Raw genomic sequence first — 13269 nt, forward strand, 5'->3', positions numbered from 1 at the left:
TGCATTGAGTCAGACTGAGGGGACCATTACTTCGGTTAGCCATTCTCCGGGACACCGAGGATGGAGGCATTTCCCGGGTCACAGAGCTCCGGTAAAAGTCAACAACATCATCACAATGGCAACTTGGGGCTCAAAAACATGGTGGTTCCTGGACTGTGGGAGAACTTGGCTTCGTGGGAGAGCGGCAGCAAGGCCGTGAGCGGTTCTAGGCATGTGGAAGGGTGGCAGTGAAGAATGGAGTAGTGACTGAGTTGGAAATGTCATTCAAATGTTTAATGTTGAGAGTCTCCCACTCCCATTGAGTGTGCTACCAAAAATTCTAGTAACTGAAAACGTGACAAAGGTGAAGTTGTAAGGTGAAGTTGAGAAGCCAGGGCTGTGGTGGACACCCCCAACTCCCTTGAGAGCAAAAGCACTGGCCTGGGGTTGAGTTTGGAGTTGGCCAAAGGTGAGCCAACAGAGCCTGGTGCTTGAAGTTTGTGGTTGGAAGGTCAGCACTCTCAGCTATTTTATCTCTGAAGGTAGGTTTAACTTTAGAGAAACATCTCCCAGTAACTGATGGAGATGCGCCCAGCTGCAAACCAGGCTCCGTGAAAGACCTGGGTTCTGATCTCATGTCTCAGCTTCCAGCAGCTGATGCAAAGAGTACCATAAACAGGGTGGGTTCAAACAACAAGAATGCATTCTGTCTTGGTGCTGGAGGCTAGAAGCCCAAAGTCAGGATGTCAGCAGAGCCAGGCTCTCTCTGGAAGTTCTCGAAGCAGATTCATCCTGTCTCTCTCAGCTTCTGGGAGCCCAGGGCTTCTCTGGCTTGTAGAGGCATCTTCACACAGCATCCTTCCTCTGTCTGTCTCCTCCTCTCTTATAGGACACCACACAGAAGGGATTAGGACCCACACTACTCCAGTCTGTATGCTGAGCAAATAATCCGAGAGGCTGAACTACACAAAGAAGAACGTGCCATCAGGACTGAAGGAAGACTCATTAACAATCTGAGATATGCAGATGACACACCTTGCTTGCTGAAAGTGAAGATGACTTGAAGCACTTACTGATGAATATAAAAAAAAACTACAGTCTTCACTATGGATTACACCTCAACATCAAGAAAACGAAAATCCGGACTTGAATTAATGCCCTGCCATGTGATTTGCTAACATCGGGACTGTGCCATTTTCCTTGTCAACCTTGGGCTTGGCAGCCTCGGCAGCCAGCAGCTGTCTGAGTGAAGAAAAGCCTCTAGCTTCAGTGGGCCGGGAGCTGGAGGCAGAGCTGAAGCCCAAGGCTGAGGGGCTTTCACCCAGCCCCTAGAGCCTGGCACTTTGAACTCAGACTTAAAGCTTCCAGACTGTAAGAGAATAAACTCCTTTGTGTTCAAGCAAAAGAAAAAAAAAATCCTCACAACCAGACCAATAAGCAGCATTACAATCAATGGAGAAAAAGATTGAAGTAAAGGTTTCCTATTACTCGTATCTCCTATCAACACCAATGGAAGCAGCAGTGAAGACGTCAGACATATTGCACGGGGCAAATCTGCTGCAAAAGGCCTCGTCAAAGTGCCGAAGAACAAATGTCTCTCTGAAGACTAAGGTGTGCCTAACTCAAGCCGTGGTATTTTCAATCGCCTCATATGCATGTGAGGGCTGGACAACCAATAGGGAGGACTGAAGACAAGTTGATGCTTTTGAGTTGTGGTATCAATGAAGAACATTGAAAGTCGCATGGACTGCCAGAAGAACTACCAGATCTGTCCTGGAAGAAGCGCAGCCTGGAATGCTCCTTGGAAGCGAGATTGCCCAGACTTCATCTCACCTACTTTGGTCATGTTGTCAGAAAGGACCATTCCCTGGAGAAGGAAGTCATGCTTGGTAAAGTGGAGGGTCAGCAAAAAAGGGGAAGGCCCTCAGCAAGATGGATTGACACGGTGGCTGCCACGATGGGCTCAGGCACAGCACGGATTGTGAGGCTGGTGCAGACCAGGCAGGTTTTTGTTCTGTCATAAATAGGGTCGCCATGTGTCAGAGCCAACTCACTGGCACCCAACAACAACAGCAACTCCTCCAGTCTGGCCTCCTGTTAACTGAGAACATCTACAAAGACTCTATTTCCAAATGAGGTCACTTTCACAGCTACCAGGCTCAGGACTTCAACATGTCTTTTTTGGGGGCACAATGCAATCCATCCACCTCATGATCTAGCTACTAGACTTTCCAAAGAAGTGGTTACCCAAGAAAAATGGTATAAAACATGCATTTTCTTTGGTGTTGTCTCAGCCATTATAGACTTTTAATATCCAAAGAGCTAAAAACAAGAAGTGTAAAATCTGTTAGAAGGTGAAAAGGACCTCAAGAAGCCACCTAGGGAAGTCAATCTGCATTTCAACCCTTCAGTGCCATTGAACTTGAACTGCCTCCTTTCTTTAAACAACTGCCTTAAACAAAGTCTATTTGTATCAAGCCCAAGTATGTCTACCAACAGAGTGCAGCAATTCATAGCAGTCCTAACACTGTGGAGCAAGGAAAAGTCTACATCACGGAACAGTTCTTTCAAGAACGCTAAGTGTGTCCCTGATTTATCAAGGAGGCCCACAAGGCCCAACGCGAACTGGCCTGTATTGCCTCTCTGCCCCCGGCCTGCAGCTCTCCTCTAGCCTCCATCAACTGCTCTCTGCTCCTCTGCTTTCCCAGTGCCTCTCAGCTCCTCCCACAGGAAGCCGGCTCTGTTCCCTCTCCCTCCTCACCCCCCCCCACACACACACCCTTCCAGCTCCTTCTCTTTTTCAACCCCCACGAATCAATCTCTGCTCCCTCTGGTCCAAATCCCACCTCGGCTCCCTCTCCCTCCACACCACCCTCCATTCCTCCAGCACCTCTCTGGTCCACCCTCCCTGTGCTGGCCTCTGTCAACTCCTGGCCTCTATCCCACCCCCCACCCCCACCGTTCCCCACATGAATTGCCTCCTGCTGCTTCTTCCACCTCCCTACTGCAATCTGGTCCAGGCCCTGTGCACTGACCTCTACGACCTGTCTGAACCTACTCAACTCCCAACACCTCTTGGCACACCCTACGTGAACTGACATCTGCTCCCTGGAAGCCCCCCCCCAACTCCTACGTGTTTTGTCCAGCCACATTTCAACCATGACCCCCACCCTGCCCCTCCACCTTTCTGGCCCAGACCCACTTGCACTGACCTCTGCTCCTCCGTCCCCTCTACCTCTGGTCCATCTCTGTCCCCATTGTCTCCTCTGAACAACTGCAAACCAGCCTGCCAATGGCTGCTTTTCATCCACGTGTTACCTGCCGTGCTCTCTGTCCCTGAGACCCCGGAAAGACCTTATTTCACACAGGGCAACATTAAGCAGAAGGCAATAAAGTTTCCAGTGAAGTGGGAGAGAGTCCAGTCTTTCCATTCTGCTGAGATCATGTGAGTTTACTAGAAAGCACCAACGCAATGTGGGCCAGATTCTCCCAAAAACTGCTGTCTACAGTTCATTCTAAAAGCTTCACATGTCCACATCCAACAATGAGGCTTCCAGGAGAACCACAACAAAGCTTACAAACGAGAAGGAACATCTCTGAAACACCCCCTTTGCGAGCACCTTACAGGTTAGGCTCTTCCTGCTGAATTCCATTTGATGTCATCCTGCACAAGGGATCCAAGGGCCCTGGAGAAGTAGCGGCTTGCACCACTCAAGGAGTGGCAGGCCCATGTGGGAAGCCAGGGCTGAGGTGCCTCTGTGCACTTCCCCCGCGGTTCCCCAAAAGCCACCTCCAAAAGGCTCCTGTGGGCAGTGCAGAGGTGCTGGCAGCTCCAGACTCTGGTGGAGGCCCAGGGCATGGCTCTTCACCATACCTCCCAGGTGGGATTGTGAGGTAGAATACAGCATGGGAATGTCCACATTAACAAAGAACACCTATCAAAAAGTCTGAGTGGGGCATATTGACACTATTACGTGTTGTTTATCTGAAATTCAGTCACCTGGGGGTCCTGAATCTGGCAAGCCCATGGCTGGGGTCAGGATGCATGCAGGGCCATTCTCCCCATGCCCGTGGGCATGAACAAGCATCCCAGCCTTGGTGCTCTTTCCTGTTGCTCCCCACCCTCCAGGGGCAGACACTGGAAGGCCTCGCACCAGCACTTGTACCTCCTGCTGGTTCATCCCATTCAGGGCCACGATTGGGGCTCCCAGAGGTGATTCGGTCTGACCCAACTCCAGAGCTCCTAAGAGATACCATGAGCAAATTAACTCAGTATAGTGTGGCTGAGTTCAACTGAGTGGCACCCCAATTTGGGGTCTCTACATTAGTCCCAGCACAGTTCACCACGGAGACTCTCCCAGCCACACTTTGCCAAAAGGACTTTTAGCACATCATTTAGGCGAAATGGAAACTCTACTGGTTTCACAAACAGACAGGTCCCCAAGACCTGAGACAATTCAAGCCAAGAAAATGGTGAAGAACTAGGTGCCGACATCCATGGGCTGGTAAGGAGCTCTTTATTTACCAGGCTGCCTTCCAAGTGAGGGCTGAGAAGATTAAACGCCAAGTCAAGGTTAAAGAACTCGTGCTTAGAAAATAAAACACTCAGAACAAGAAAGGGTTTATTTTTAAGACAAAACAAAGAGCATCAGTCATTGGAATGCCAGTGGGTGAGTTGACCAGGTTTTAAAAAAGAGAACACTATGGTCTGGTGTCAACTAAAGACGAGAGCCACTAAAGAGGTGAAGCGGGGGCAGCTATTCTGTGTCTGGAAGTCCACGGAAATGCAGGAAAAGAGGGAAGCAATGCAAGGCCGAAGGGCAGGTGGGCGAAAGCATGTGCCCCCTCTTCTCCATTCTAATGTGCTCTAGTTCTGCTTCAGGGAAGGCAATCAGTGGGTCATGTTACAAAGAACCTTAACATCAAAGAAGACATTCAAAAGGAGGAAAGAGACTCGAGGTTGGTACTGAAGTTATCTAAGGGGTCAGTCGGGGGAGAAGTTGGTATTCTCCAGAGTCCTCCCACGCCGCAGGCACTGGATCTAGTTAGTAGAGGCTGGTCTTCTTCATGATCCGCAGGAACTCCTGCTCGCTGACTTCTCCGTCCCCGTCCCGATCCGCCTCATCGATCATTTCCTGTGCCACGGCAAGGAGTCAGGCTAGGGTAAATCGTAACCACAACGGAAAGGCTGCTCCTAACACTACGTGACTAGACCATGGAGTCCCTCATTCACTGTCAAAATATGACCATTCTGTGATAGCTCGGTTCTTGCAAAGGTCTTTGCAAACCAAGACCCCCTCGGTCACAAGCATTATCAATGGAAGGGAGGGCCAAGATGATCCTTACTGGGGTGGAGTTGGGGAGTCCTGAAACTAAAACAGGGCGTGGAATGGGGAAGGGGGTCCAGAGATTTGTCAGGTTATCAAAGGAGAACTTAAGCGGGGCAGAGGGACAACAGCACACACGTTTGCCTTGAAAGAAGCACTCACAGCAGGGAAAGGGACTGAGACCAAGATGCCATACAGACCTGCAGCTCCTCATCAGTGAGGTTCTCACCCAACTCCTTGGCCACACGCTTCAGGTTTTTGAAAGATATCTTCCCGGTTTCATCATCATCGAAGAGCTTGAAAGCTTTTAGGATTTCTTCTTTGGTGTCTTTCTCAGACTTAACAAGAACAGAAGGGCGCATGAGGAGAGTGCATGGTCGCCCATTACCCCGACAGCCCCGCGACAGCCCAACATCCTCTTCTTCAATAACTTGACTCAAGCCTGGACTTGGGTCAAGTCTTTGGAAGCCTATTTGGGCCTCAGGGCCAAACCAGGCTTTCCAACCAAAGTGAAATCTGCTCTCCATCAGGTTCAGAGTTCAGAAGGAAGAGGGGTCTCCTCGCTGTGTGTTATGGATGGAATTGCATCCCCCAAAATAAAGGTTGTAAATCTGAACTCCTAGAGCTATGGCTAGAATCCCATCTGGGAATGAGCTGTCTTTGCTATATTCATGAGACAGGAGCTGCATACGATGTGTCTGGAGTCCATCTCTCTTGGGCTACAAAAGGAGCAGATGGAGCGAAAAAGCAAAGCAGCAGAGATGGGGGAAGAGAGATGCCAGGTCACCTGAAGGCCACCAAGCACCAGCCGTGGAAAAGAGCCACGTCTTCCCCTGGAGCCCCGACTGCAGACTTCCGGCTTCCTACACCGGGAAGACATGTATTTGTGTGTAAACAGCACCCTCTTGTGGTGCTTCTGTGGCAGCAGCACATGAAAACTAATCCTGAAAGCCAAGGCAGCGGGAGAAACTGGCACAAGGACTTGTTGGGGAAGGAGGGCAAGCCTCTCAGCGTGGCTGCCACCTGCACCCGCGGCTGGTGAGACTGTCTGAGTGGGTGGGGCTGCGGGCCTCCAAGGGCCCTGGCCTTAGCTGCTCAGTACCCATGACCACAGCGGGGTGTGTCTACACCACCGCCCAGGTATGCTCCTCTTCCCCTTGTTCAGAACTTTCTCCCATTCGGAAGCCAAGGAAGAGTCTGGGGGGGTTACCTTCTTGGATTCATCCCCTAACCCTCTGCCCCACCTTAGGGATAGCCTTTATGCCACAGGCCCCATGTCACAGGAGATCCAACAGCACGCAGAGGAGCGAAAGGCTAAAAATGAAACATCAAGGAGTAGGACTGAAACACCAAAGGAGGAACTGGACTCCTTTTAAAAATGTTGGAGCAGTGGGTGGAATTAAAATAAGGGGAAACATACTCCTTAAGCAGGTGGACCAGGGATCCCCTTAGGGAAAAATGCTAGAATCCCGGTGTAACAAGTCAGGGAGCCCGCCCACCGGCCAGAGGGTTCTGTCACTTGTTATTAGAACACTGAGAGGCAAACAGAGAAAGAGCCCACACCCCAAACATTCCTGGAAGACACCTGCCCCTGGCTAAGGATGAGAGGCCCCTACACAGAGCCCTCTGGGAAGCAACCTTAACACCGACTCAGCTTGGTTCAGTGGTTACAGAATGCTGAGCTCCCTGATTGGGCCACAAAGCAAGCGTGGGTATGATGAGACAATGGCCAAACAACAGAATTACCAGAGGGAGACTGAGGGACAGCCTGTGCCCTGGGGCCTGTGCCTGGGACAGCAAGTACAGGGGAGAGGAGACACTCCACAGAGGAGCCAGGACACTGATGTGGCCCAATGGGACTGCTTCCTATGGGAGAGGACTCAGGGGAGTGCGATGGACGGTGAGGAGATGTCTTATGTTCACTTGACCTCTTGGGGCCTTTCAAAGAGTGATACCCAAGAGACTGGGAAGAACCACAGCACCAGTGCTGATTCTGCAGGCTTACACATGCACCCCTCAGGCTGAGGTGGACCAGAAGGAAAAACTGGAGAGAAGAATGCTGAATTTCAAAGTGTGCAGACTTTGATTAAACTTTGGTAGGAGGGCTTAAAGTGGAGGGGGCCTAATTTTGAATAATAAAATTTGAATGGTAGGCAGGCACTTTGCACTGTAAGAGTGTGAGACATTTCAAGATCACAAGTGGTTGTTGTTTAAACTGCATGTGGTTATAACATTGACCTCTCGGTTGGAGAGAGATCCATTATCTTACAAAGGATAAAATGACTTCTCCTTGACTCTGGCCTTAAAGAAAGCCAAGGAGAGGCTAAGCAGCCTGATTCTCAGTGTGAAATGCTATCCTTTATCAGATAAACTCACCAGAGTTTATTGCCTTTACTTGAATGAAGTAATTTCCTTCCCTGTCTAGATTCAAATTCATCCACCACTACAGACAATATGCTGACAACTTAGCTAACTTACCATTTTCTGAGTCATCACAGTCAAAAAATCACCGAAGTTCATTTTTCCTGTACCTTCTTTATCAATTTCGCAGGTCATTTTCTTGATCTCTTCCTTCTTGGGCTCAAAGCCCAGGGCCCTCATTGCCACCTACCAAGAAAAAAAATGGACCCCATCACAGTATGCCAATTCAGACCCAGCAGGAACAGAAGTGGCAGTGTTGAGAGCACTAAGGCACATCTGATATGATATTAAAATGACTGGGGAACTATAGCATTGACCTGATATCTGCAATCAATTTTATTCAGTAACACTTGAGGTAGGTAAAAACAGTAGGGAAAAAGCCCCAAACCAAAGTCTGTCCTCCCCTGATATTTTTGGCAGGAAAAACAATGTGGATCTAAATGAAGACAGGGAGAGGAGGAAGAGGCAGAGAAGGGCAGGGCACTACAGCAGGAATGAGAATGCTTGCCTTAAGTTCTTTGACATCAATGGTGCCACTTCCATCGGCATCAAAGAGATCGAAGGCTTCACGGATTTCCTGCCTCTGCTCTTCAGTGAGCTCAGGCTTAGAACTCATCCTCTTTCGCTGTGAAGTCGATGCCATGTTTGCCTTCTTAAAGTTGCAGGCCTTTAGACATACAAACACACGAGCTCAGCAGTAGGTAATATAGTTCCTGTTTTACATATGAGAGTTACAGACAACCACAAAACCCAACCCGGTGCCATCGAGTCAGCCCCTGACTCATGGAGACCCGATGTGATACAGAGAATTGTCCCAGAGGGGTCTCTTGGGTGTGGCCTTGACTGATGCACATTGCCAGGCCTTTCTCCCATATCACTGGGTGGGTTCCAATCACCTACCTGAAGGTTGATAGATGAACACAACTGATGGCACCACCCAGGGACCTTAGGACAACCGTATCTATTCTAAAAATACTACCAGTTCCAAAGTTTTGCTTCAGAGGAGAGCTAACAGGGTTTACTGGAAGAAGAATGACTTTCAAGACAAAGTTCCTTACTAGCTTTGTAACTCTCAACATCCTCATCTTTACAGTGGAACTGAAAACCCTCAAGAGACCACTGTGGCAAAGACATTTGCTACCCCATCTAAGGACAGGGCCCGATCCTCTTGTGGTCCACAGAGGTGCTTGACAAGTGTTAGCTGATTCTGAAGGGAATCCTGGGAGAGTTAGCCCTCTGTGCTTCACCTCCCCACCCCATACCCCCTCCCCACCAAACACTCCTTATTTACCATTGTTTCTAGAGGCAAGGGGATCTCTTATTCTTTTGGATGCTTCTTACTGAAAATCACCCCAAAGAGAGCTAGCCAAAGGGCTGCCTGTGTAAATCAGTTCTAGATGACTGGGGAATTCTAGTTTGGAAGTGGCCTTACAATGCCCACTAACAGTCCTCCACGTTCCTCTAAGCACTTTAACTTTCTGGTTACATTTGACAAATTTAACTAACTTGTAAAGATTTCTGTTCTGTCGTATCAATTCATGAAAGTAAACCCACTAGGCACCTCATGACTTCTCCAAAAAGCTCAAAGCGGTTCACCAATGTCTCTGTATTTAAATTTTTAAATTCGTGTTAAATAAGAATGGAACTCCCCCCCACCAACTCTGTCCGGAAACTTTGGCAGTAGGCCACGGTCTGAGTGAGGTCGAGGCCTGCGGGAAACTCAAGTTATTCCTGCCGAGGAACAGTCAACGAGGAGGCTGGGGAGGCCGGGGGAAACCGATCGGAGGGTCAGGCCGGCTGTGGGCAAAGGCAGGAAGCGGACAGAAGAGGGACCCAGCGGGGAGGCCAGTGTCTCGACCCTACCCTTCCGGAACACGCTTCAGAGGAAGAAGGGTGCGCAGAAGCTCAGGAATGCGCAGCAGAGGCCCCGCGATCCGCCGGGTGTGAGAGCCCTGAGCCTCAGTAAGCGCCGGCCAGGACCAGACTGCCTGCACTTACCATCGCTCACCTACTCCAATGGCCGTTGTTACGGCAACGGACGTACACACATGTCCCACTGCCCCCTGCGCGCATGACCCCGCTCCCCATTGGTAGCCGCTCGCCGCCGCCGCTCCCCATTGGCACAGAGCCAAAGTGGGTGGGATTAACCTGCCCGCGCGCCAGCTGGGGGCGGGGAGAAGACGCGCTCCAGCCAGGGCTGGACGATTGGTCAGGTTCACGCAACGAGCGCCGATTGGCGGGCCCGGCGCCGAGCTGAGCCAATCCTGTGGATGGAGGGGCCTCAGCCGATTCTGGCCTCACGCGGGAGGAGAAAGGGGTGGTGGCGGACCAGAGGTGCTTTCTGTGCGGGCGGCCAGCGAACTGAGACGGCCAGGGAGTCGACGGAGCGGTAAAGTGGCGGTGAGTGGCTGGGGGGCGGGCCGGCTGGGGCCTTCTGACCTGAGGCTCGGTTAGGTAGAGGATCGGAGGGCCGAGCGGACCGTGACCTTGCGTGTTGGAGCGGGCGTGTCTACCCAGGGAAACTGAGACCTAGAGAGAGGAAGGGACGTACCAAGCCTAAGAGCCCCCGAGGTGCGGACCGCTAGGTCTTAGAAGCACAATACCTGCCGCTCCAGATCCGGAGAGCACCCCAGGCTGAGCCAGCTGACTAGTCCCCAAACCAGGTTCCGAGAGAGGATCACTAGTTCTCGCCTGGCTAAAAGCAGCCCAGGAAGGTGAGCTGGGGGTCTAAGGAACGGTCTTTGACAGGAGTGAAGGCAGTGTGAGCCTAGGATGACAGGAACATTTCAGGCGGAGGCGCCGCTAAGAGCAAAGTCTCCTGGAATTTGAAAGTATGGTGCCCGTTCGGAATGTGAGAAGGGGACGTGTGCGAAGGTGTCAGGTGAAATGAGCTGCAGAAGGGAGCTGGGGTCCCCCCAGTGGAATAGCACTCGGTGGCTCCCGCTCCCTCCCTACTTCCCCTCCAAGCCCTGGGGCAATGAGGTGGGAGGCAGAGGACTCAGCTCAAGTTTCTCTGGCTGGCAAAGGCCCCTTCAGTGGAAGTGTTCGCCACCCTTCTTCCCTCTGCCCCTTTGATCAGTGAACCAGGTTCCCAACTGTCCTGTCATATTTGACGCTTTCCCTGTCAGTCCTACCTCCAATGAGGTCACCTGATGAGGCTGCAGTGTTGCAGCCCCTCACGAGCCCCCATAGCACTGACCGCCTTCTCACCTACTGTTTTGTATATTGATTCTGTTTTTTGTCACCCTCCTCTAGAGGGAGAGGTCTTGCTTTGGTTCACTGCTGGCACTCCAGTCCCATGGCCAGTGAGTGGCATGCTTTAGGTGCTTGGTAAATCAGGGTTGAGTTTGAAGGACTAGTGAGGACCCTCCCTGTTTCTACCTCTCACCCAATGGCACCCCTGCTCCCATGACTGAGGGATAGAGTCCTGACACCTTCCCTTGGTATCTGAGCCCCTGCCTGGTTTCGTACCCCCACACTTCCCCTTCTAGCCTCAAGTTGCTCCACACCCTATTTCCCAGGCAGTCTATGGGATGGCAGCCCAGTGTGTGGTAAGGAACAAATTTTGCCTTGGCTGTGTGACCTTGAACAAATCACTTGGCCTCTCGGAGTCTTGGTTTCTCATCTGTTGAATGAGATCACATCTCCCTGGCATCTAGCAGTGTGATGTGCTCTCGTCACCCCTCTACTAGGAAGGCCTTGAGCCTTGGACCTGGCTAACATCACTCTCCACATTGCAGGCTGAGTGATCTTGCCAAAGTTTGTATTCGATTGCAACCCTCACCCCTACTCGCACTGCTCGGGGCTCCCCAGCTCCCCACAGGTAAATCCCTAACCTGACACAAGCCCCTGCATGCCCCTGACCCTGCGCCCCATCTCACTCACTTACTGGGATGCAACTTGGCACAGAACACACTGGCCCTGTGCCTCATCCCTTACCCTGCCTGTGGACAGGACACCCACTCTGGGCCAGTGAGGTGGGAGGCAGAGGACTCAGCTCAAGTTTCTTTGGCTGGCAAAGGCCCCTTCAGTGGAAGTGTTCGCCACCCTTCTGCCCTCTGCCCCTTTGATCAATGAACCAGGTTCCCAGCTGTCCTGGCGTATTTGACGCTTTCCCTGTCAGTCCTACCTCCAGCGAGGTCACCTGATGAGGCTGCGGTGTTGCAGAGGCACAGGGCCTTTAGGACCCAGCTTGGGGTCGCCCTTAGGCCAGACTGCCCTGAGCCAGCAGCCTGCGTGGTTGGTGCTCTGAGTTTGCCCACATCAGAACCCAAATGTGCCTGTGCAACTCTGTGCTGCCTCTGGCACCTGCACTGGGAGTTTTCAAGTTCTGCTTGGCAGGGGCTGGCGTCTGGTGACGTGGAGAGCAGCCCCCCACATGACTGTTAGTTGACCGCTGCTTCAAGTAGCTCTAGTGTGGTTCTCCTGTAGTCTCTATTTTCCTCAAAAGGAGATGGCGTAAACGCAAACACTATCAGGCAAAAGAAGTTTCTGTTGATACAATAGAAATGTCTGTCTCTCCGTGTGTCTTTAAGTACAGGGAAGGTGATCACAGACCAGACCATATTTTGAGCCGAAATGGAACAAGACGCTCGTGAGCAAACAAGAGATCAGGTCGCACGGACACAGGTGACAAAGGAAATCCCTGAAGTGAGTACTGACACAAACACTGTTAACCAGAAGCAGGTGACATGTATGGACCAGCTAGTTGTTTAGGTTTACCTTGATGAACAGTTGTATTTAGTGCCTTTATTAAGGTACTCAGTGTTGCTTATTATTTTCTTTATATAGGACATATGTCTTTCTTTAAGATGGATCTGTCACTGCTGTGTCACAAACATCAGAACATGATAGTTTCAAACAGCCACCATTGCTTTGGTCATGATTCTGCATGTGGGTTGGGCCTACCCAGGGGACCCTGGGTGGTCTTCCCCAGGCTCACTCATACAGCTGCTGGCATCTGAGAATCTCCTGGGGTGTATGTTCTAAGCTAGCCTCACATGCGTGTCTGGCAGTAAGTATTGGCTATTACTTGGGTGCCTTGGTTCGCTTCCGTATGCCCTCCCAGCAGGCTAGCCTGGGCTTCTTGGTGTGATGGCAGAAACGTTCCCAGAGGATAACAGCGGCAGTTGCAAGGCCTCCTAAGGTCGCACCTCATAAGTCTTAGAAGGGATTTTAAGGAATTGAGTCCAGTAGTTTTCAGACCTCATGGAGGGACTTCGTGTAGATCCGCAAAGGTTTGGCTTGATTGACCTTTAATGATTTTTTGGGTGAAAATTTACAGAGCAAATTCACTTTCCATACAGCAGTTCACGTACACTTTTGTCTCATGACATTGATTACAATTTACCCCAATGCAACAGCTCCCCTCCCACTTCTTCCCCATAGTTACCTCTTCCCTGTGTCCATCCCTCCATGCACTCCTGTCCCCTGAGCTGTCTCCCTGTGCATACACAGCCCTTCTTTCTCCCATGATTGTTCTCTCCAAGGAGTGTATCTACCTCAGATAAATGTTCAGCTCATATGCCTGTCTTTTGTTTGC

The 13269-nt window shown here is 51.0% G+C and overlaps 2 protein-coding genes across 2 annotated transcripts in view; one reads left to right on the forward strand and one right to left on the reverse strand.

The window, feature by feature from the left end:
- Positions 1-5024: 5024 nt before the first annotated feature.
- LOC103213049 (centrin-2) lies at positions 5025-9845 on the reverse strand. Its single transcript, XM_007958947.2, has 6 exons — positions 9736-9845; positions 9505-9604; positions 8236-8394; positions 7785-7913; positions 5507-5644; positions 5025-5114 (listed from the first exon to the last, which is right to left on the reverse strand). Exons 1-6 carry the CDS (start codon positions 9843-9845, stop codon positions 5025-5027), a joined length of 726 nt encoding a protein of 241 aa, XP_007957138.2.
- Positions 9846-12305: 2460 nt separating this feature from the next.
- Positions 12306-13269, forward strand: part of NSDHL (NAD(P) dependent steroid dehydrogenase-like) — a 22021-nt gene continuing 21057 nt past the window's right edge. Inside the window, exon 1 of the mRNA XM_042783454.1 lies at positions 12306-12377. Within this exon, the coding sequence (XP_042639388.1) occupies positions 12306-12377 (72 nt within the window). The remainder of the gene's footprint in view (positions 12378-13269) is intronic.

This window comes from Orycteropus afer, unplaced genomic scaffold (assembly GCF_000298275.1).
Source record: "Orycteropus afer afer isolate SDZICR_OR568_19922 unplaced genomic scaffold, OryAfe1.0 scaffold01234, whole genome shotgun sequence".
Lineage (NCBI taxonomy): Eukaryota > Metazoa > Chordata > Mammalia > Tubulidentata > Orycteropodidae > Orycteropus > Orycteropus afer.

Bases quoted from the DNA above. Each gene is read 5' to 3' on its own strand.
- LOC103213049 (XM_007958947.2), bottom strand. From the start codon at position 9,845: ATGGGGAGCGGCGGCGGCGAGCGGCTACCAATGGGGAGCGGGGTCATG. The intron at 9,605-9,735 runs GTGAGCGATGGT...CTTCCTCTGAAG, and splicing joins AACAACGGCCATTGGAGTAG to CGTGTTCCGGAAGGGTAGGG. The intron at 7,914-8,235 runs GCAAGCATTCTC...TTTTCTTGGTAG, and splicing joins TTGATGTCAAAGAACTTAAG to GTGGCAATGAGGGCCCTGGG.